Here is a 24,994-nt window from a genome sequence, read left to right as displayed (position 1 = left end):
AGCTAAACTATGAAATTATCAACAGAACTAAGAAAAAATAAAATACATACCAATAGGTGCTGGGTTATTACACACAGAAGTAAGTAAGCAAACAGATCCCACCATTACCTCAGTAATTTCCTTTCTTTTACCATCTTCTACAGAGCTTCCCCTTTTCTCTCAGCATGAAATTTTACCTTTCATTTCTCTTTCCTGGATTTCCCGTTCCTTCTTAGCTTGAATGGCAAGCAATCTTCTGCTCTTCACAGCACTAATCATGTCTTCAGCTTCTGCATCTACTTGGGGCTCAAACTTCACAATTTCTTTTTTCCTATCAGTTTTGCCTAACCCATTCTCCACTTTTCCATTTTCTTTATTTTTGGCTTCCATTTCTTTCCGTTTCTGTTTCTCTGCTCTCTTCTTATCATTTTCTTCCTTCAACACAGCAAGCCGCTCCTTCCACAACTCTGCAGACATCTGCTGTCTGGTTTCCATGTGGTCTTGCACCGAGTAAGTCATGAGGATCCGGTGGCACAGTGCCGTCAAGATCTGTAGCTTCTCTTCTGACGTCAGCTCAAAAAATTCAGAGGTCTCCAGCTTTTCTAGGAACTCATCTTGTACCTCATTATCCTCAAACGCAGCTGAATCTTTATTGTCATCCGTGTCTGAGCCCTCACTTTCCTCCTGAACATCAGATCTACGCAAGCAGAGCCTCACCAGCTCTGAAACAGAATGCAGTGTCAAAGGGATTTCTGACAGCTTCATTCCCAATTCACCATAGTCTTCTGCTATCTCATCTTGCAGTAGGGTCTGTAAGAGGATGACCAACACCCTATTAAGATATAAGAAGCCACCCTTATCTGCACTCAAGGCTTCCATAAGGGACACAGCAGTAATAGGATACTGAGCATCTGGTAAGAGTAGCCCAGAATAACAGCTCAAGAACTCCACCACCATGGCCACATCCCCAAACAGTGTGTTAGGCAGTCCTTCAGGGGTATCCACCAATCTGAATGCTGGAAGGTTTTTGCCAGCTAACTCTTGGTCCTCATACCGCTTCTGTTTTTCTAATCTCTCAAGCATTTCTTTTTCTCTTCGTTCTTTGGCTTTTTCCTTCAACTTCTTTTTCAGCTCCTCCCGTTTCTTTTTCAAATATTCTTTCCGTTGTTCTTCAGACATAGAAGCCCACCTCTTTTTGTGCTCTAGAAGTTCATATCGTTTTTGAACAAGGCTTCGCAATTCTTCTGGGAGACGAGCTCTATCTTCACTAGAGAGGAGACGAGCTGTTTTGGAGATAACACAGGACAGGGCGCTCCTCTTGTCCTCCCTGTCTTTGTTTTCTTTGTAGTAGGCAATTAGGTGTAGGGCTGCAGGGGGCAGATGTTTATGAGGTTTACTAGAGGACCTAGGTGTACCCCCAGAATTCCGTGGGGCTCGTGTCATCTTTTGCGTGCCTTTGGCCATATCCAACAAAGTCATCTGCTTCATTTTGGTTTTAGGAGCCTTCAGTCCTTTTTTGGGAGACTTGGAATTCCCTGTGGATTTCTGTCCATTCAGGATGCCTTTGCTTCTGCCCTTCGCCTTCAAAGGCTTGTCACTGTGCTTCCCTGGTTTCTTGGCAGGTGGGCCTTTCTTAGGAATGTGAAAATTAGCGTGCAGCTTATTGGGCGACATCATCTTCATCACTTCTTCTAGATGGTCTTCGGGAGATTTGGAATTCTTTGAGTTCTTCACTTTGAGTGGCGAGCCACTCAATGACTTTTTCAAGTGTACATGACACCATAACTTAGGGTTTAGTGGTGAACTCAGAGAAGAATTGTCTGTCTTGGATTTCTTTGAGGGCTTCCTGTCTGGGGATCCAGTATTCTTCCTCTTAGCAGAAGGGTTGAGAGTCATATACTAGAATTTAAGAATAGGAGGAAAATTAATTTTAAAAACTAAAACTAACTTAAGCAACATTTAAGCATCTTAAAGGCTCTCTTCCCCAGCTATTCAGGTAAAGCTACATAGTCTTACATCCTCCCAGAAACTGTATCCCTGAAAAAACAAAGAAATGAATGTTAGCTAATGTTTCTGCCATGTCAACACAAAATTCCCTTGATATCCAGACTTAATACTAGACATTTTTGCTATGTAACTAGTTCTTTGTTTATATATATTAATGGTTCTTAAATATTTTAACGAAATCTGTGAACCCCTCCACCAGAAATAGGAGACAAAAACTATGCATACAGTTTCAGAGAATCCATCCATGGATCCCAGATTAAGGATGTCTGATCTACAAAATGGCAAGATCTGAAAAGTTTAAAAAGCACTGCTCCTAAAACAAGACTAATTTTCATCCTTTCACTATTTGTTCTTATGCAGGGCATTCTATGCTTTTAAGTAGAAATGATACCATTTTAAGTACTTCTGTCTAAACTCTGAGGCATATTTTCTTATAGAAGCATCGGTGAGTGTAAGAACAACATGAACACTGCTCACAGAAAAAGATGCCTCCTGACCTGGGCCTCCTGGTATCTCAAACTCCCCTTTGTCCTCATCCCAGGCTTCTGAAAACTCATTCTAGCAGGGCACAGTGGCTTACGTCTGTAATCCCAGCATTTTGGGAAGCCAGGGCAGGCGGATCAATTGAGGTCAGCAGTTGGGAGACCAGCTTGGCCAATATGGTGAAACTCCGTCTCTACTAAAAATACAAATATAGCCAGGCATGGCCGGGTATGGTGGTTCACGCCTGTAATCCCAGCACTTGGGGAGGCTGAGGTGGGTAGATCACATGACGTTGGGAGTTCGAGACCAGCCTGACCAACATGGAGAAACTCTGTCTCTACTAAAAATCCAAAATTAGCCGGGTGTAGTGGTGCATGTAATCCTAGCTACTTGGGAGGCTGGCAGGAGAATCACTTGAACCCAGGTGGCAGAGGTTGCAGTGAGCTGAGATTGTGCCATTGTACTCCAACCTGAGCAACAAGAGCAAAACTCCATCTCAAAACCAAAAAACCCAGGTGTGGGGGTGCATGCCTGTAATCCCAGCTACTCAGGAGGCTGAGGGACGAGATCGCTTGAAGCCAGGAGGTTGCAGTAAGCCGAGATCACGACACTGTACTACAGCCAGAGGGACAAAGCAAGACCCCCATCTCAAAACAAACCAAAAAATAGTCATTTCCATGATTAATTTCACATCATTCTCTCTTTGAACATACCCTCTTATCTTCCAAATCCACTCCCTCTAGTCCCACAACTCTACAATCCTTCAATCTCACCAGGACCTTAAATCCATTAATTTTATCACATTTTCACCACCCTACCCCCCTTGTCTTGCTTTACCCAGATTAAATTTTAGTCAACCATGATAATCAATCTCATATAAACTTATAGTTTCCTTGTCTCTTTTTTTGGGGGGGCGGGGCGGGGGGAAGACAGAGTCTGGCTCTGTCGCCAGGCTGGAGTACAGTGGCATGATCTGGGCTCACTGCAATCACCACCTCCTGGGTTCAAGTGATTCCCTTGCCTCAGCCTCCCGAGTAGCTGGGCCTACAGAGTGTACCAACATGCCCAGCTAACTTTTTGTTTAGTTTCACCATGTTAGCCAGAATGGTCTCAATCTCCTGACCTAGCGATCTGCCCACCTCGGCTCCCAAAGCGTTGGGATTACAGGCGTGAGCCACCCTGCCTGGCCTTGTCTCTCTTATTCTATTATATCTACTTGGAAAAACCATAACCCTGGATTAACTCACTCTATGTATGCCTGGCCTGCATGTGTTCAGCTTAAACATGGCTAAAATAAAAGATACAATAAAAGTGAGTGGTCTCACTTTAAATTCATTGTCAGGCACCTCAAACAGGTCCTCCACCTCACACAGCAAACACAGCGTATTCCCTTAGTCCACTCATGTTCTCACTTTCCCAGATACACATCTCGTGTCCTCAAACCTCCCATGCCGCATCTCCATCATACACAATCAGTTAATAGGTTACAGTCTAGTCCATCTGTCATGATACCACTGCTTCTCTTTTTAAATGTGTATTAAAAAAAAAAGACCAAATTCTATCAGTGGAATGCTTTTAAAAAGGTAATTACAAAGAAAACAGCCTGAAAGCTAAGATGCAAACTAAATGAAATAACCAAGCAATCCAAAATACAGCCAATTTCAGAGGAAAACTTTTGCTTCGAGTGATTAGGGAAAAGACAAGATAAACCCTAGGATACTTGATTTTTATTACCAAAAGCAGCTAAGCATATCAATGCCACTCACAGATTTGATGAACATCCAGTTTTTGAGTAGAAGGGACTAACCAGGAAAGAGCACATGTAAAGAAGTAGTCTAATGACAACAAGTCAGTCAGGCTAGTTTGAGACGAGACTACGGTCAAGAAAACAGCTAAGGACTACTGAATACTGAATCATGAGCCCCTTAAAAGACGGTACGGGGAAATAGCTAAGGTGAGATAAATCGCAAAGATCACACAGTAAAACACCTACGCTCTTGTTAGGAGAAAAGCAAACAGATTTAGTAAAATTAAATAAGCTGTATACTGTAATGTCAATTAAGATTTTTTTTTTTTTTTGAGGAGTCGTCTCGCTCTGTCTCCCAGTCTGGAGTGCAGTGGCAAAATCTTGCAATCTTGGCTCACTGCAACACCTTCACAGGCTCAAGCGATTCTTCTGCCTCAGCCTTCTGAGCAGCTGGGATTATAGGCATGCGCCACCACACCTGGCTAACTTTTGTATTTTTAGTAGAGACAGGGTTTCACCATGTTGGCCAGGCTGGTCTCCTGACCTCAGGTGATCCACCCACCTTGGCCTTCCAAAGTGCTGGGATTACAGGCATGAGCCACCCAGCCAGGTCCCACTTAAGATTAAAACATTAAAGATATAATTAGAAACGAGTCCAGAGAACCATAGCAACACAAAGAGGAAAAAAATATGGCCTGCACTGAGTAGGATATACTTAACAAATCCCTCTTTTGGCTAAGCTCTCTAACGTTAAAGGCCAATTGGCCTTTCATGAGTTCCAGGCAACTGCAAGATATTGTTCCTCTGCTGGGCTTTTTGTTGTCTGATTAAATCTGGAATGTGTTGTTCCCCAATCCCCAAGAATCATCCTTAGAGTGGGCTGACAAAGAGGCTTTATAGCTTTACAACATATAAACTCTACCCATGACTCCAGGAATACTTTCCCTAGATGCAGAATTTCCTCATTCTAGTTTCCCAGAACTCAATTTCAAAATGCTAGGAAGAATAGGCCAAGATAACTTAATTAAGATTCCATTCTCCTCATGGACAGTTAACACTATCAGTACTCCAAAGTACGTCAGAGGCCATCCTACAAATTACAGAGCAAGACCCATTATTACCCTGGCAGGAAATAAGAAAAAATGTATGCCCCAAAAAGTTAACAACCTTCTTCAGCCAGCCTTGGAAAATCTTCAGAGTCATTTTTCCTAATGATCAGAACAACAGGTTATATAAAGTTATCCTAAAATGAAATTTATCAATAAAAGATTAAGCTTCATTTTTAGCATTTTAAATAGGTATGTTTTAATAGGGTGAGTTACAGTTACTAGGAGACTTCTTTATTTACTGTATAGTTCTGTTTTAAAAGAAAATCACTCACATTTTGCATAGGGTTCTTTAAACTTCTTCCACTTAGAAGCATATAGTATGAAGAAATGACATAAGAAAGAGGTGGGATGGCTTAGCCATGAAGAGTCTAGCAACCCGTTTTTATTCTTAAGATGTGTTTTTGTCCAAGCCACACCATGTTTGTTTGTTTTTCTTAAAAATGAAAGAAATGAACTCACCCAACCCCCTCCCAATAGGCCGGCTCCCGGCATGAGCAGTCCTTCAGTAACTGGATCATCTCAGCATGGGGCATGCTGGGCAGTCACAGCCAAATGGGAGCCGGCATGGCTGGACTCAGGGGGATCTGAAAAAGTATAAAACCACTTATATGCTAACAGCGCTCCCTATCCCCAATTCAGCACAGCTAATCTACCAGACTAGCAGATGGGGAGGGAGAAGAAAGGACACCCAGATTACTAGTAGTATAATTTTTGGCAAAGGCCCTTCCTAATTGCTAAATTGAAAAAAAATTTATGACTATCTTGGCAACATGGAAGGCTGAAAGGCAAAGAGAGTGTACACAATTTTACATTTGTTCCTGTCACTTGAAACGCACCACAATATCTGTCTGCAACTCCTGTTTCTTGAAAAAGCTCATTCAGATGATGAATACGACTTAACAATAAGCAATATAATCTAGGCAGCAAAACTCTAAATTAGCAAACATTGGCAACCTATATTCTGACTCTTATCTCACTGTTCTCATTCACCCAACCCAGGGCAACATGTTAGAAGTTTGAGGACAATACTCAAATAATGGGCTTGTCTCAATTTCCATATGCCTTTATTAGCAAATTTGCAAAATTTGTTACTAGAAAATATATTTAAAGTGTTTTCAAAACAATATTAATTTACCTTTCATGATTTTTCATTCTTTTTTCTTCTAGCAAGCCACTCCTTCAACAATGTAATTTACCTTTTAAAGTACTTCTGTTCTAATCCCTAACTCATAAACAAACTTTTTTCCCCCTTCCAAACAGGGTCTGACTCTGTCACACAGCTTAGAGTGCAGTGGCGTGATCACAGCTCACTGTAACCTTGACATCCTGGGGTCAAGGGATCACCCTGCCTCAGTCTTCCAAGCAGCCTAGACTACAGGCACATTCTACTACACCCAGCTTACTTTTTGTATGTGTAGAAACAGAGTCTCATCATGTTTTCCAGACCCGTGTCAAACTCATGGGCTCAAGCAATCCTCCCACCTCAGCCTCCCAAAGTGCTAAAATTACAAGCATGAGCCACTACACCAGGCCATAAACAACAAACAAACTTTAAGAGAGAGACTTTGGCAGGGCGCGGTGGCTCAAGCCTGTAATCCCAGCACTTCGGGAAGTCAAGAGGGGAGGATGGCTTGAGCCCAAGAGTTTGAGACCAGCCTGGGTAACATAGCGAGACCCTATCTCTGCAACAAATTAAAAATAAAAATTAGCTGGGCTTCGTGGTGCATGCCTGTGGTTTCAGCTACTCAGGAGGCCAAGGTGGGAGGATCACTTCAGCCCAGGGGTCAAGACTGCAGTGAGCTATGATTGCACCACTTGCACCTCCAGTCTGGACAGAGCCAGATCCTGTCTCAAAAAAAAAAAAAAAAAAAAAAAACAACTATGAGTAATGGACAAAATTATGTCATTGCCTTCTTATATGATGCAGGGAGAAGAATACATCAATTCTTATGTCCAAATATTCATAACTTGAATGTAATCAAGGAGAAATAAAACAAAATCAAAGAGCATTCTACAAAATAACTGGCTTCTATTATTTTAAAATGCCAAAGTTTTGAAACACAAAGAAAAGCTGAGGGTCTGTCCCAGATTAGAAGAGACCAAAGAGACAAGTAAATGTAACACATGTGACACATGGTAGCACAATGAATCCTATTAAAGCAAAACAAAATTGTTTTTTAGTTAAAAGATTACAGAAGAACTGGAAAAATGTGAGTAAAAACTATAGATTGTAGCATAATTTCAATGTTAACTTCCTGATTTTGACAACTGTACTGTAGTTAAGTCAGAAAATATCCCTGATTTTTTTGTTTTGTTTTGTAGAGATGGAGTCTTGTTATGCTGCCCAAGAAGGTCCTTGAACTCCTGGCCTCAAGCAATCCTCCCACCTCAGCCTCCCAAAGTGCTAGAATTACAGATGTGAACTAGCGAATATCAATCAATGTTTTGAAGAAATTCGTATTCCAGTATTTTGTAAAACAGCATCCAGTCTGAAAAATTATTTGGCTCAGGAAAAAATAATTCATGTGTGTGTATAGAGAGATGAGGCCAGATGCAGTGGCTCACACCTATAATCCCAAAACTTTGGGAGGCTGAGGCAGGAGGATCACATGAGATCGACCAGGAGTTCAAGACGAGATGGGCAAGGGTGAGACTCCAACTTTACAAAAATAAAAAGCACAAAAATTAGTTGGGCATCGTGGTGAGCACCTATAATCCCAGCTAGTCAGAAGCATGAGGTTGGTTGGAGGACTGCTTGAGCCCAGAAGTTCCAGGCTACAGTGAGCTATGATCTTACACTGCACTCTAACCTTGGAGACAGCGTTAAGGTCCCACCTCAAAAAAAAAAAAAAGTTGGGGGGAGAACAATAAACAAATATGATAAATGTTGACATCTAAGGAAACCTAATTAAAGAGTACATGGAAATTTGGTAGTGTTTTGTCAACTCTTCTGTATACAATTATTCAAATAAAACATTAAAATGTATTAAGAAAAAGAGTAAACTCGTGCAGGATTCCAAATGCCTTAAAGTGTTATTTTCCTCTCAAGTCTCTAATCCAAAGGCTTCCCTACTAGGATTTATCAGTCTAAAATAACAGCTCAAACATGAAGGAGAGACTAACAAAATAGGGCTGCAGTGTATCATAACTAGAGGAAAATGAGCTGTAGATTTCGTCTCAGATGACAGTCACCACCCAACTGCCTTGTAAATCATTCCTCCAAATCACTGGGCCTACAAAAATTATGCTACCCCTAAAACCCAAATGTCAGTGGCATTTTTCTCCAACAAATGGAACTTCTTCAAGAAATGAATAGCCGGTTATCTATTATACTCAACATACTACACTAAACACTGCAAGATACAAAATAAGCAAGATAGTTCTTATTCTTAAGTAATTTATATTCTAGAAAGAATCTGGAAAACCACAAACACACCCTCATCATCATCACATTAGCTACTCAGGTAATGATCCAAAATTCCTATATCTTTACATAATTTTCCTCTCTCCCACGTAAGCCCTTCCTATGGGTCCTTTGCTAAAACTATTGCTCAGAACCCTCTCTCTTTACGCCTCCTCTCCCTTTACAGTAAATGTATTCAGTGCCTGATAGAATACTATATTCTACAAAAACCAAAGAGTATACAGAGAGAAAATATGCCATTCCTTTGGATGTATAGATCCTATATGATTAACTTTCATCCTCAATAAATTATTTTAAATTTCTTCTAGACAAAGACTCCAAAGCAATATTTTAGGTTCTACTTATCATCTGTGTTATTTACTGTTTCACCTTGGCTAAGAAGCCAAAAGTCCTAATTTTACAAATAGGAAAAATATAGCTTATATGCAAAAAAACAAACCAACAAACAAACAAAAAAACAGAAAACATGTCAATAGTAGTGGGAAATAAAAAAATATTATTTAAGGTAGGGAAAACAAATGACAAACCTGAGTATACACCTTTAACTTTGTAGACTACTATTTTACATGAGTCTTAAGTTTTGAGTAAAATCACTGCCCTCTTTCAGACTTTAGCCTAAGCATTGCCTAGTGTCAACCCGAATGACAGCCAAATTTCATAACACTAGTAATTTAAGACCTCAGTAGAAATTTTGAAAGTAGCTTATTTCTTCAGAAATTGCCTTTCAGGTTATGAGTTCCTAGAATTCTAGCCTCTCTCTCCTACAAAAATTATGTATCAGCTGGGCATGGTGGTGCGTGTCTGTAGTCCCCAGGTGCTAGTGAGACAGTGGGAGGAGAGTCACTTGAGCCCAGGAGTTTCAGGCTGCAGTGAACTGTGACCATCCCACTGCACTCAAGCCTGGGCAACAGAGCAATACCTTGTCTCTAAAGTAAGAAATAAGTGTGGATCAGCTTTCATGTCTTAGGAATCTCAAAAAATATTTTACCCATGAAAATAGTGTTTCACATTATTCACATACTTGAATCACTAAACTAAAATACTTAAAAGATAGTCATAAGATCAGAAAAGAGGGCCGGGCGTGGTGGCTCACGCCTATAATCCCAGCACCTGGGGAGGCCGAGGCGGGTGGATCACGAGGTCAAGAGATCAAGACCATGCTGGTCAACAAGGTAAAACCCCGTCTCTACTAAAAATACAAAAATTAGCTGGGCATGGTGGCGCGCGCCTGTAGTACCAGCTACTCGGGAGGCTGAGGCAGGAGAATTGCTTGAACCCAGGAGGCGGAGGTTGCGGTGAGCTGAGATCGCGCCATTGCACTCCAGCCTCGGTAACAAGAGCGAAACTCCGTCTCAAAAAAAAAAAGATCAGAAAAGAGGAAAATATTTAAGGACTCAAGTAATCCAAGAATTAATCTAAAACCCATTTCGAGATGGCTTTATAGGGTTCTCATATGGTTAAGATAGTAATGTAAACACCACAGAAAGCTGAATCATGGTTCCAAACTCTGTGGCAACAAAATGACAGTGAACTCAAATTTCTCCTCAGTAAACAAAAACAAACATCTGAGGAAAAAACTGTACTTCCATGGAAAATTTAATCCTGATGTAGAAAAAGTCAACTAATTCCCAAACTTTTCCTTTTAAGCAAATAATAAAACTTTAGACCAGGCATGGTGGCTCACGCCTATAATCCTAGCACTATGGAAGGTCAAGGCGGGTGGATTACCTGAGTTCAGGAGTTGGAGACCAGCCTGGGCAACATGATGAAAACCCGTCTCTACTAAAAATACAAAATATTAGCCGGGCATGGCAGCATGTGCTTTAGTCCCAGCTACTCAGGAGGCTGAGGCAGAAGAATTGCTTATAACTGGGAGGTGGAGGTTGTAGTGAACTAAGATCATGCCACTGCACTCCAGCCTGGGTGACAGAGCGAGACTCCATCTCAAAAAAATAAATAATAAAATAAAAATTTAAAGAGTATAACAAGACATCACTTATCTTGCTGGTCTAGAATAAGAAAATCTGCCAGGTGTGGCGGCTCACATCTGTAATCCCAGCACTTTAGGCAGCCAAGGCGGGCAGACCACCTGAGGTCGGGAGTTTGAGACCAGCCTGACCAACATGGAGAAAGCCCGTCTCTACTAAAAATACAAAATTAGCTGGGCGTGGTGGCACATGCCTATAATCCCAGCTACTTGGGAGGCTGAGGCAGGAGAATCACTTGAACCCGGGAGGAAGAAGTTGCAGTAAACCAAGATCGCACCATTGCACTCCAGCCTGGCCAACAAGAGAGAAACTCCGTCTCAAAAATAAATAAATAAATAAATAAAATAAAATCTGCTAAGTGATAAAACTATGACTGGAGGTCTTTACTAATGTTTTGGAGAAATAAAATTATTTTTCAATACATTTTTGTCACCATAATCAACCTAAGATAATTGAGCTAATTTAGTTGTTATGACTTAAGATGTCTTTATATTTTCATAATTAAATGAAATGGGAAAAAAAGAAATCCTGGAAATGTGACACAGTTCTAATGGATCAAGGGCCCTTTTCTGGTTCTATTCCGGCCCAGGAACCAAGAAGAAAATTATCAGCCAGCATGCTGTGTTACATTTACCAATGAAAGAAGCATTAAGTACTTTCAAAGCCTACATTTAAAAAAACACCTTATCAAATAAAGCTTGAAACAGAAAAGAAAATCAGAAATCCTAGGCCAGTGTCTTAAGTCATGTCATCACTTTCTGTTGGTTCTAATTAGACTAGGCCTCAGATTCCCCATCAGTAAAATGAAATGTATATATATACCATTTAACTTCATACAAATATTCTGAGGATCAAATGAGATGATTTTTAAAAATTACTCCTTCTCAGCTGGGCATGGTGGCTCATGCCTGCAATCCCAGCACTTTGGGAGGCCAAGGCAGGCAGATCGCTTGAGGTAAGGACTTCAAGACCAGCCTGGACAATGTGGCAAAACCCTGTCTCTACTAAACACAAAAATCAGCCGGTGCCATGGCACATACCTGTAATCCCAGCTACTCAGGAGGCTGAGACATGAGAATCGCTTGAACCTGGAAGGAGGAGGTTGCAGTGAGCCAAGATGGTGCCACTGCACTCGAGCCTGGGTGACAGAGCGAGACTCAATTTTGAAAAAACAAACAAAAAAAATTACTCCTCAAGAGGAAAATGCTGGGTTTTCCACTATCCTATCACACATAGTGCCCCTCATTCCAGGTTCTTTTCAAGGCTGTCAATATATATGTGATCATCTTGTCTGACATGCAAAATCAGTTTTCATTTTTAGTAACTGGTTAACAAAATACTTTTTGTATTTACACCATGCCTCATTTCAAAAAGGATCTGAGGCACAAAAGCACATGTATACAGATTTTTTTAAATTATGCTAGCATAATAAAAAATAAATTGAACTGGGGAAGATTTCAATATGGCCTCTACCCTACAAACCTCACATCACAACCCATATGAAACCAGATACACCTGAAAATTTTTCAATTCATTATCTGATGTTAGAGTTCAAAAGCTGCTATAAATATACTGGAGCCACCAGAGAAATAATGATATTTTATCCTGCTATCCAAAAATTAACAGTGACCTTACCTTGTATGGATCAAGTAAAAAGTCACTGAACTTGCTGGGCAGAGAATATTTCTTCACCAATTCATCTTCTACAACCCAAGGTGCATTTTCACCAGTACCAGCTCGTAGCGCATTATGCCGTATAAAGTATCGAACTATCTCCTTATTTGGTGGGCGCTCTGTACGAATCAAGCTGTCTGCTGGCACATTACTGATGATCTAGGTTAAAATAAATAAGTAACTCACCACTGGGGTAAAAAGTAATTACCCAAACAAGAACATGCAATATGTGTTTCTCTCCACAAAAATCAAAATCCCATCTTTATCAAAAGGGCTATAAATTAGAAAGAAGAAAATATAGGCCAGGCATGGTATCTTACACCTGTAATCCTATCAATTCAGGGTGCCAAGATCTGAAGATTGCTTAGAGACCAGGCTGGGGAATATAACAAGACCCTCTGTGTACAAAAGTCAAAATATGCCAATAGTCCTAGCTATCGGGAGGCTGAGGCAGGAAAACTGCTTGAAACCAGGAGTCTGAGGCTGTAGTGAGCTATGATCACACCAATGCACTCCAGCTTGGGCAACAGAGTGAGACCCTATCTCTTAAAAAAAAAAAAAAAGAGAGAGGAATGGAGAATAATTTTCAGAGACAGAATGTCAATTTAAAAATATCCTTAGGCAATCTGTCAATATGTATCCAAGTTTTCTAAAAATATGTATACTCTTTCAGGAATTCCTCTCATTAAGAATTTATCTTAGGAAGTAAATAGACAAATTCATCATCAAATGCTTCTAATAGCAAAAAAAGTGGGGAAGGGGTTGAGAGTCATCACCTAAAGGTACATCAATAAGGAGTTTTTAAAATGAAAATACATACATATAATGGACACTGCAGTCCTAAAAAAAAAGTTTCTCAATCCAAAGAAATTCATCAGAATCATCTAGGGTGCTATTAAAATGCACCTCGATAAGCTTGGGCCTCAATACACACTTAATGAAACTTATGAATCTCTGACAGTAAAGATTAGGAATCAACATGTTTTATCAGCTCCCCTGGTGGCTATCACACACACTAAAATCTGAGAATACTGCTTTGGAAGAAAATGTTGACATTACAAATGTTTCACTTACAACAACAAAAAAATTTAGTTATAAAATAATATGGACCGAATATTTCTACTTTTAAAAGTCACTTAATACCAGGAAACAGAGATTGAAAGAAAATAAAAATTTTTAAAAAGTCACTTAGGAGCTAACTACCATTTACTAAATCTATATTCACCAATTATCTCTGAGTATGAAATCAGATATGAACTCATTCTTATTTGCATTTTCTTTCTTTCTATAACCAACACTTACTATTTATGAACAAAACACTTATACATCAATAAGGATACAAGTGATACTTAGGGAAGTGGTTGAGATCAGGCATGTCTTAATCAGCTACATTGCTGAAGAAGAAGAAACTTGATGAAAACTGTATTTAACAATATCCAATTTTCAAATACAAAAATCATCCTAGGCCAAGCATGGTGGCTCAAGCTTGTAAACCCAGCACTTTGGGAGGCTGGGTGGGTGGGGGCGGGCGGTGAATCACCTGAGGTCGGGCGTTCGAGACCAGTCTGGCCAACATGGTGGAACCACACGTCTACTAAAAATACAAAATTAGCCAGGTGTGGTGGTGCATGCCTGTAGTCCCAGCTATTTGGGAAGCTAAGGCTGGAGAATCTCTTGAACCCAGGAAGCAGAGGTTGCAGTGAGCTGAGACAATGCCATTGCACTCCAGCTTGGGTAACAAGAGCAAAACTTGGTCTCCAAAAAGGAAAAAAATCCTAACAACACACCCAAGGCTTCTGATCACAAACCATAAAACCAATAGTCAAAATGAAATGGGACTTGTCAACATTCTGAGGCAGGAAAAAAACAACACAAATAAAGAAGCAAAAGACAGCCACGCGCAGTGGCTCACGCCTGTAATCCCAGCACTTGGGAGGCCAAGGTGGGCAGATCACGAGGTCAAGAGATCAAGACCATCCTGGCCAACATGGTGAAACCCCATCTCTACTAAAAATACAAAAATTAGCTGGGCGTGGTGGCTCGAGCCCATAGTCCCAGCTACTCGGGAGGCTGTGGCAGGAGAACTGCTTGAACCCAGGACGCAGAGGTTGCACCACTACACTCCAGCCTGGCACCTGGCGATGGAGTAAGACTCTGTCTCAAAAAAAAAAAAAATAAATAAATAAAGCAGCAAAAGACTGGAGTTATAACCCTTCCCAATCTCATTTACTGAATGAGGAATTTTGATAGTTATTAAACTTCTCAGGTCTTAGCTCTCTGTTATGTAGAATGGTTATGTCTGAAGTGTGCACTGCCTTCCACACCCAGTCCCCATTCACCTCTTTCCATTTATAAGATTCTACACATACAGGCGGTGTAGGAATACCTGAAAAATAACATTCCATACTTCTTAAAATCTAAGTTCCAAACAGCAAAGCCCACTTTTTTTTTTTTTTTTTAATGAAGTTTTGCTTGTCGCCCAAGGCTGGAGTGCAATGGTGAGATCTGAGTTCACTGCAACGTTTGCCTCCCCAGTTCAAGCAATTCTCCTGCCTCAGCCTACCAAGTAGCTGGGACTACAGGTATCCACCACCATACCAGGATAATTTTGTATTTTTTAGTGGAGACAGGATTGTTGACCAGGCTGGTCTTGAACTTCTGACCTCATGCCATTCGCCTGCCTCAGCCTCCCAAAGTGCTGGGATTACAAGTTGAGCCACAGTGCTTGGCCCAAAATACTTTATTTTACATACCATCAAGAAGAAAATTCTTGCCAATTGATTTTAACTTACATCCTGATTCCGGACAAAGTAAAAAAAAAAAAAAAAAAAACCTGAACATCTTACAATAAATATAGTAATAAGTTAATATGAGAGTATTTATTATTGTAGGTTATTATTAGCTTGTAGATTTATAAGGCTCCTTGTAAAACCACCAATCAGAGTTGACTCAACTTCTGAGTTTAATTATACTAACAAATGACTGCTCTACTTATAACTGGGAAGAATGATTTCCTTGGAAAGTCTGTAACAGCTGGGAATAGATTCTTACTTTTCAAACTGAGTTTGAAGCTCAAATGTAAATTACTTATGCCCTGGTAACTCCTATAAAAAAGAGAAAAAGTGGACGGACACAGTAGCTCACGCCTGTAATCCCACCACTTTGGGAGGCCACGGCAGGCAGATCACGAGGTAAAGAGATCAAGGCCATCCTGGCCAACATGGTGAAACCCCGTCTCTACTAAAAAAAACAAAAAATTAGCTAGGAGTGGTGACGCACACCTGTAGTCCCAGCTACTCAGGAGGCTGAGGCAGGGGAATTGCTTGAACCCAGGAGGCAAAGTTGCAGCGAGCCGAGATCATGCCACTGCACTCCAGCCTGGCACCTGGAAACAGAGCAAGGCTTCTGTCTCAAAAAAAAAAAAAGAGAAAAAGTGCCAGGCACAGTGGCTCACACCTGTATTCCCTACACTTTGGGAGGCTGAGGTGGGTGGATCACCTGAGGTTGGGAGTTCAAGACCAACCTGAACAACATGAAGAAACCCGATAGCTACTAAAAATACAAAATTAGGCCGGGCGCGGTGGCTCAAGCCTGTAATCCCAGCACTTTGGGAGGCCGAGGCGGGTGGATTACGAGGTCAAGAGATCGAGACCATCCTGGTCAACATGGTGAAACCCCATCTCTACTAAAAATACAAAAAATTAGCTGGGCATGGTGGTGCGTGCCTGTAATCCCAGCTACTCAGGAGGCTGAGGCAGGAGAATTGCCTGAACCCAGGAGGCGGAGGTTGCGGTGAGCGGAGATCGCGCCATTGCACTCCAGCCTGGGTAACAAGAGTGAAACTCCATCTCAAAAAAAAAAATAATAATAATAATTTACAATAACTTGAAATCATTAATTACTATAACCAGAAAACCACTCGGTCTGTTGTACAAAGACATTCATTTACATTTTTCTTTAGCACATTTTCTCCAACAAAACCAACCCTATGACATTTTCTTAAAGAACATCTATCACACGTAAAACGTTTAATGTAAAGTGTCAACTAACCTTATCTTCACTTTGTAGTTTCACGTCATATTTGTGAGGCAGAAATTTGGGGGGAGCCCATTTCCGTTCTCCTTTTTTTAATGAAGTAGGGAGTTTTCGTGGTGATCTACGTGCTCTGTCATCTAGTCAAATCATAGAAAATTAGTGGAAAACACGATGATATTAATTATATTCATTCGCTAACAACAGTCTTAACTGAACATCTGCTCTTCAGTAGGAACTGGGTGGCACGGCACAAAGATGAATCATGATGTCCTTATCTACAAAGAGCTTAAGTCTATGAGGAGAATCAGAAAGTAAATAACTACAATGTGGGAAACAGTATACAGAAGTTGGTAAAGAAAAACACTTTGAGAATACACAAAAGGAATATCTAACTTATTTTGGAAGGCAGGTAGAAAGATGAGCAAGATGACTACTTGGGCCAGGTGAACTAGTTCACCACTGTAATCCCAGCACTTTGAGAGGCCAAGGTAGTCAAGGGTGTGAGACCAGACAGGGTGACATGGCAAAACCCTATCTCTACAAAAAATTAGCCAGGTATGATGGCACACACCTGTAGTTCCAGCTACTTGGAGACTGAGGTAGGATGGCCTGAGGCCAGGAGGTCAAGGCTGCAGTGAGCCATGATCTTGCGACTGCACTCAAGCTAAGAGACACAGTGAGACCCTGTCTCAAAAAAAAAGACTGGGCATGGTGGCTCACACATGTAATCCCCACCCGAGGCAGGCCGATCACAAGGTCAGGAGTTTGAGACCAGCCTGGCCAGCACAGTGAAACCCTGCCGTTATTTAAAAAAAAAAAAAAAAAAAATATATATATATATATATATATGACCCGTTCTGAGATTGCCAGCAATGAGGTATGGTTAAACCTGATATATCCTAGAGTCTAAATAATTTAAAAAGGTAAGCCAAGGCCACATTAGAAAGGGCCTTGTACACCATTTAAAGAGATTGGAATTTGTCTTGCTACCACTAAGGAACCAATGCCAGACTGTAGCTATGGTGCATTTTGGAAAGATCAATGGTTTAAAAAAAAAAATTCAGCAGTTAGAAGATGAATATAAAATGGGGCCCATCACAGTGGCTCATGCCTGTAATCCTAGCACTTTGACGGGCTGATGCAGGAGGATCACTTGAGATCAAGAGTTCAAGGCTAGCCTGGACAGCAAGGTGAAACCCCGTCTCTACTAAAAATATAAAAAATTACCTGGGCATGGTGGCACACACATGTAATCCCAGCTACTCAGGAGGCTGAGACAGGAGAACTGCTAGAACCAAGGAGGCAGAGGATGCAGTGAGCCAAGATCGTGCCACTGCACTCCAGCCTTGGCGACAGAGTAAGACTGTCCCCAAAAACAAAAACAAAAAAAGAAGGGAAAAAAAAGACAAATATAAAATGGGAAGGTGAGACGGAAGATAAGGAAATCAGAAGATACAATACTAAATATCTGAATAAGGCTGGGCATGGAGGCTCACATATGTAATCCCAGCACATTGGGAGACCGAGGTGGGTGGATCACCTGAGGAGTTTGAGACCAGCCTGGCCAACAGGGTGAAACTCTATCTCTACTAAAAACACAAAAAATTAGCCAGGGATGGTGGCAGACGCCTGTAATCCCAGCTACTTGGGAGGCTGAGGCAAGAGAATCACTTGAACCCAGGAGGCGGAGGTTTCAGCTACCTGAGATCAAGCCACTGCACTCCAACCTGGGCAACAAGGCAAAACTTCATCTCGAAAAATAAAAAGAATCCTATGGAAAAAAAATCGAAGGAATGGCAGTGAAAAAAGGAAGTGAAGAAACATAACAGTTGGAGCACGAAGAGACAGTGGTGTCAAGCTAACATATATGAGTGACCAACAGCATTAAATGTAACAGATGTAACACTATTAACAATAGCGAAGACATGGGATCAACCTAAATGCCAATGATGGACTGGAGAAAGAAAACGTGGTAGACATGCACCATGGAATACTATGCAGCCAGAAAAAAGAATGAGATCAAAAAATAACAAAATAAAAAAAAAAAAAGAATGAGATCATGTCCCTGTAAGGGACATGAATGAAGCTGGAGGCTATTATTCTTAGCAAACTAACACAGGAACAGAAGACCAAATTACCACATGTTCTCACTTACAAGTGGGAGCTAAATGATGAGAACAAATGGACACACAGAGGGGAAGACCACACACTAGGGCCTTTTGGAAGGTGGAGCAAGGGAGAAGATCAAGAAAAACAACTAATGAGTATGTAACAACTCTGCACTTCTACCACTAAACTTAAAACTGAAAAACAAATAAAAAATAAATAAATATAACAGAGAAGTCAAACACAGACCAAGAAGAAACCTCTGCATTTGACAATTAAGAGGACACCTGTAAACTTATTAGGAATTGTTTCAGGAGTACAGAGGCAGAACAAACACCACAATAAAACTGAGATTCAGAAAGCAGAGAGAACATTCCTAATCAAAACATTTCTCAACCTCAAGGAATTACAAGTACAGTAATGCCCTTATTATAAAACTTCAGTATCAAAAAGAAAGGAGGGAACTGGAAAACACAGAAGTTAGCATTCACAATACAGAGCAGGAAACAAAACTGAAGCATCAATAACCTGGAGTAGACCAACTACAATGACACTCTCAGAAGCTCCAAACTACGTTAGGAAAGTATCTCAAAAACTATCTGCACAAATCCAAAACATCTAGAGACACAAAACAGAATGGGAAACAGACGACAAACCATTCTAATGCAAAGTCTGTAACATTGAAACAGTGAGCTAACGTTATCTGATCCTCTAACACTCATTCGGAGGGAGGCCGTGCACACCAAACACTTGGTGCACCCACATTTTTTGAGACAACAATAATTGAGTCCAGTAAAATTCTTTATCAATGAAGGCCCCAGAGATTCAATGGTCTTCCCAGCAAGCCAAATCTCAATTCTTCAACTTTAAAAACATTATTGTGGGGTGGGAATTTAAAAATAAAAATAAAATAAAAACATTATTGTTAGAGTGTCCAGGTTCCTAGGATACCATAGTGTTAGAATTTTACCTGCTCCCAGCTGAGAGGGACTTAAGATTACAGAACATGGAGAGAAGAAAGTGCAACTGACCCTTGAACAGCATGGGGGTTAGAGCTCTGTCCTCTCCTCCTCTATGGTCAAAAATCTGTATATACAGCCAGGCACAGTGGGTCATGCCTATAATCTCAGCACTTTAAGACGCCGAGGCCAAGAGGAGGTCAAGGCTGCAGTAAGCTGTGACCATAACACTCCATTCCAGCCTGGGGGCAACACAGCGAGACCGTGTCTCAAAAAAAAAAAGAGGCCATCGCCTGAGCTCAGGAGTTCAAGACCTGCCTGAGAAACATAGTGAGAACTGATATCTACCAAAAAAAAAAAAAAGAGAGAGCTACAAAAATTAGCTGGGTGTGGTAGTGCATACCTATAGTGCCAGCTACTTGGGAAGCTGCGGCAGGAAAATCACTTGAGACTCGAGCCAAGGATGGCGAGGCTGCACTGAGCCATGGCTGGACCAGCCTGGCTGACAGAGCAAGACACCTTATCTTCAAAAAGACAAAAAAGGACACTAGGACAATTAGCAACTTACTAGAGAGATGAACTAGCGTCACATAAAATGAGCTCATTGCAACACCAACAGGAGGTCACTATGAAAACATTACAGTAGTACAGTATATACTGCAATTCATTTTATTTGGTTATAATTTAATACTGAATCTTCACATTTCTCTTGACTGAGAATGGTGTCATATACGGTCTGTTGGTGTAAGTTTTGATAAATTTTAACTTTTTATATAATAGATTTCTACATTTATTTTATGGTAGTAAATGATAAAACAGACGTTATCTACATGTATTTTATGCATTTATGACATACCTAACTTTTTGGTTTTTTTTCAATATTTCTAGGTTACGTAGTTCGTCTCTGAGTTTCTTCAAACTGTCACAAGCCTCCAAAGAATTTTCCAATACTTTCATTGAAAAAATCTTGAAACGGACAAATGCCATTAAAAAAAAAAAAAACAAGAAAAAAAATCCATTCATACGTGGACCTGTGCAGTTTAAACCCACGTTATTCAAGGGTCAGCCGTACCTAAAACCATCACGTTGGCTTACACGCTGAAGAGCAGTAAGTGTTAGAGTAATTTGCTCCTCCTACCTTGATCACCCACCAACACATACATACACATTTCCTTTTTAAGACGAAAGGAAAGCAAACTTTCCTCGCCATCTTGAGTAGCTAGCAACGTGCACACAGATTTTTTTTTTTTTTTTTTTGAGACAAGTTTTGCTCTTGTTGCCCAGGCTGGAGTACAATAGTGTGATCTCAGCTCACTGCAGCCTCTGCCTCGTGGGTTCAAGTGATTGTCCTGTCAAGTGACTCCCAAGTACCTGGGATTACAGGTGCCCACCACCATGCCACCATGCCCAGCTAATTTTTGTATTTTTAGTAGAGACATGGTTTCACCATGTTGGCCAGACTGGTCTCGAACTCTTGACCTCAGATGACCCACCCTCCTTGGGCTCCCAAAGTGCTATTACAGGCATGAGCCACTGCGCCCAGCCCTGCACACAGATTTCTAAGCAACTAGAGAAAATGACTTCCCAATGGTCTTAATTATTTAGGGAGATTTAAGCCTTGATTCATGTTGTAGACATTTTAGTTGTTCTATGAATCATAAATGAACAAAATCATGTCTGTATAAAAACCCAATCACACATTTAGTTGCTAGAGAACCCTAAAAGATGTGTTCATAATGAAATATATAGGATTGCATAAAGCACCAAGGAAAACTAGTGTCAAACATACTAATACTCTCTCTCCTTCCTTCATCCTCTTTTACAACTGTCTCCTTCTTCTGATGATCCTGAGCAATCTGACTGGAATTCTCTTTGTCACTTGATGGAGAATCACAGGCACCATCAGATTTCTTCTCAGTGGCCTCTTCGTCCACTTTCTCCAAAGGATGAATCTTCACAATCTTCACCTTGAGCATTTTCTCCTTCCCAACCTATAAAGGAGATAGTAGAGAAAATCAGAGATAATAAATAAGAACCAGAAACCTGAAGATAAAGTTCACAATATATCATCCAATATACATACCCCCTCACCTAACAAAAAGTGATTGAAACAGTAAATATCTAAGTACAATGCGTTTTTTCCAACTTTATTTCTCAGACTACTAGGATAAAATATGGCACCCTAAAAACTGAAATGATCACAATCTCGGTTCGGGATTCATGCACTATGCCAATTATACAAGCCCAAAGGGCAATCACTGTACCAGCCTAAAATATGCAAATACAGTTCAAGAACTTACATTTTATCTATTTATTTTTTGAGACACAGTCTCTCTGTCACCCAGGCTTAAGTGCAGTGGCGTGATCTCGGCTCACTGCAACCTCCACCTGCTGGGTTCAAGCCATTCTTCTGCTTCAGCCTCATGAGTAGGTGGGACTACAGGCATGTGCCACTATGCCTGGCTCATTTTTGTACTTTTCTTTCACCATGTTGGCCAGGCTGGTCTTGAACTCCTGACCTCATGATCCACCCGCCTCAGCCTCCCAAAGTTTTGTTGTTGTTTTAAAGAAACAAAATTTTGCTTTGTTGTGGACACTGGCCTTGAACTTCTGGGTTCAAGCAATTCTCTTGTCTTAGCATTTTAAGTAGCTGGGACTACAGGCACACACCGCACGCAGTCCATGTCTACCTTTTAACTGAAATGTTTAGACTACTTATGTTTAATATAATTATAGATATATTTAAAGTTAATTTGCTTTTCTATTCAGCCTCAACAAAACTAAAAACTGCTCTTCAAAATACACTGTTAAGAAAACAAAAACAAAAACAAAAAAAAGAAAGAAAACAAAAACACTGGCCAGGCATGATTGTAGTTCCAGTACTTTGTGAGGCCAAGCTGAATGGACTGCTTGAGCCCAGGAGTTCAAGACCAGCCTGGGCAACATAGTGAAACCCCATCTCTACAAAAAATACAAAAAAACTTGCCAGGTGAGGTGGTGCATGCCAGTGACCCCAGCTACTAGGGAGACTGAGGTAAGAGGATCACTTGAGGGTGGGAAGATAAAGTGAGTCATGATTGCACCACCTCACTCAAGCCTCGGCAACAGAGTGAGAACTTATCTCACAAAATAAAAATAAAAAAACCTCTACAAAGTTTTCCAATGCTCATAAAGAGTTCAAACCAGGCAGGGTACAGTGGCTCACGCCTGTAATCCCAGCACCTTAAGTCAGGAGTTCAAGACCAGCCTGGCTAACGTGGTGAAACTCCATCTCTACTGAAAATTGAAAAATTAGGCTGGGCGCGGTGGCTCATGTCTGTACTTCCAGCACTTTGGGAGGCCTAGGTGAGTGGATCATCTGAGGTTGGCAGTTCGAGACCAGCCTCACCAACATGGAGAAACCCCATGTCTACTAAAAATACAAAAAATAGGCTGGCATGGAGAAACCCCGTCTCTACTAAAAATACAAAAAATAGGCTGGGCACAGTGGCTCACACCTGTAATCCCAGTACTTTGGGAGACCAGTGGATCACCTGAGGTCGGGAGTACGAGACCAGTCTGGCCAACACGGCAAAGCCTGTCTCTACTAAATATATAAAAATTAGCCGGGCATGATGGCGGGCACCTGTAATCCCAGCTACTTGGGAGGCTGAGGCAGGAGAATAGCTTGAATCCAGGAGGTGAAGGTTGAAGTGAGCCAAGATCACACCATTGCACTCCAGCCTAGGCAACAAGGGCAAAGCTCCATTTAAAAAAAAAAAAGAAAAAGAAAAATTAGCTGGGCATGGTAGCGGGCACCTGCAATCCCAGCTACTCAGGAAGCTGAGGCAGGAGAATCGTTTGAACCCAGGAGGCGAAGATTGCAGTGAGCTGAGACTGCACCGTTTCACTCCAGCCTGGGCAGCAAGAGCAAAACTCTATCTCAGAAAAGAGTTCAAACCATTTTTGCAAAGTAAGCCTTATGACAAAACAAAAACAACAGAGTTCAAACCATGACCTAACCTTTGAGACCCCACACAAGATCTAGCCCTTGGCCACCTGATACTACCCTTCCCACCATCCTCCCTCATTATACAGTCTAGCCACATGGATTGTCTTCTCTGTTCTCCCAGCACAATGGTTTTCCAAATACAGGACAGAAGTAATTTTGTCATTCCTCTTTTCCTTTCCCCAAGACATATGGCAACGTGATTTTCACAACTGAGAGGGTGCTACTGGCACGTAGTGGGTAGAGGCCAGGTATGCTGCTAAATACCCAACCAACAATGCACAGGACAGCCCTCACTAGAATCATCTTGCCTAAAGTCTGTAATGTCAACATTGAGAAGTCCTGTTCCTGACCATCCAAGTTCCCTTTTGCTTAAGGGCCTTCACACACCCAGTTCTCTTTCCCTGAAATACTCCATGCCCCCTTCTCCCACAGATATATCCTACTAAACATTTAGGTTTCACCTTAAATGTTGCTTCCTCAGCTGGGAGCAATAGCTCATGCCTGTAACCCCAGCACTTTGGGAGATCAAGGCAGGTGGATCACGAGGTCCAGGAGTTCAAGGCCAGCCTGGCCAACACAGTGAAACCATGTCTCTACTAAAAATACAAAAATTAGCCGGGTGTGGTGGCACCCACTTATAGTCCCTGCTACTCGGGAGGCTGAGACGGGAGAACCGCTTGAACCCTGGGGCAGAGGTTGCAGTGAGTTGAGACCACGCCATTGCACTGGGTGACAGAGTGAGACCCCAACTCAAAAAAAAGAAAAACTGTTGCTTCCTCAGAGGAGCTTTACTAGATCAGCACCAATTCTGGTTCTAACCTAGATTCCCCTGATTATAAATTTTAATAAATACCCTGGGCTTTTCCTTCATAGTTCTCATCCAATGTTAAACACCCAAAAAACAACTGCGAAGTTTGGTCAGTTTTTTCCAGCACCCAAAAGATGCTCTCTACATAGCAGGTCATCAATAAATATATGGGATAAACACCTCTACATGGAGCCTGAGACAATGTCTGTGGCACCCTTCCAATGACCATCACATCTACTTTTTATTTTGTATCACACTTAAGAGTGCAAAATGTGTTTATAAATAATGAAAACCTGTGTACCCACCATACAGGTTAAAGTACTTAACATTAATAGTGGCCAGGCCCAGTGGTTCATGCCTATAATCCCAACACTTTGGGAGGCCAAAGTAGGAGGATCGCTTGAGCTCAGGAGTTCAAGACCAGCCTTGGCAACATGGCAAAACCCAGTCTCTACAAAAAATACAAAAATTAGCCACTGCCTTTGGACTGTAGGATGAAGGGAAAAAAAATACAATTAGCCAGGCATTGTAGCTACAGTCCCAGCTACTTGGGAGACTGAAGTAGGAGGATGGCTTGAGCCTGGGAAGCGGAGGTTGCAGTGAGCCAAGGTCATACCACTGCACTCCAGTTTAAGCAACAGAGCCAGACCCTGTCTGAAAAACAAAAAGAATATTAGTAGTACC

At 41.2% G+C, this 24,994-nt stretch overlaps 1 protein-coding gene across 2 annotated transcripts in view; it reads right to left on the bottom strand.

The window, feature by feature from the left end:
* Positions 1–24,994, bottom strand: part of BAZ1B (bromodomain adjacent to zinc finger domain 1B) — an 81,534-nt gene that overhangs the window by 35,638 nt on the left and 20,902 nt on the right. Inside the window, exons 4-7 of one of the 2 annotated variants that reach the window (XM_032254983.1) lie at positions 21,301–21,502; positions 16,462–16,583; positions 12,373–12,570; positions 177–1,878 (exon numbers count right to left, since the gene is read on the bottom strand). In XM_032254983.1, the coding sequence (XP_032110874.1) occupies positions 177–1,878; positions 12,373–12,570; positions 16,462–16,583; positions 21,301–21,502 (2,224 nt within the window). The remainder of the gene's footprint in view (positions 1–176; positions 1,879–12,372; positions 12,571–16,461; positions 16,584–21,300; positions 21,503–24,994) is intronic. The other variant, XM_032254984.1, reaches the window with a different exon arrangement.

The sequence above is a fragment of the Sapajus apella genome, unplaced genomic scaffold (genome assembly GCF_009761245.1).
Source record: "Sapajus apella isolate SASKATOON/1434 unplaced genomic scaffold, GSC_monkey_1.0 scaffold88, whole genome shotgun sequence".
Lineage (NCBI taxonomy): Eukaryota > Metazoa > Chordata > Mammalia > Primates > Cebidae > Sapajus > Sapajus apella.
The sequence above is the reverse complement of the archived record's forward strand: the minus strand, read 5'-3'. Positions and strand labels throughout refer to the sequence as shown.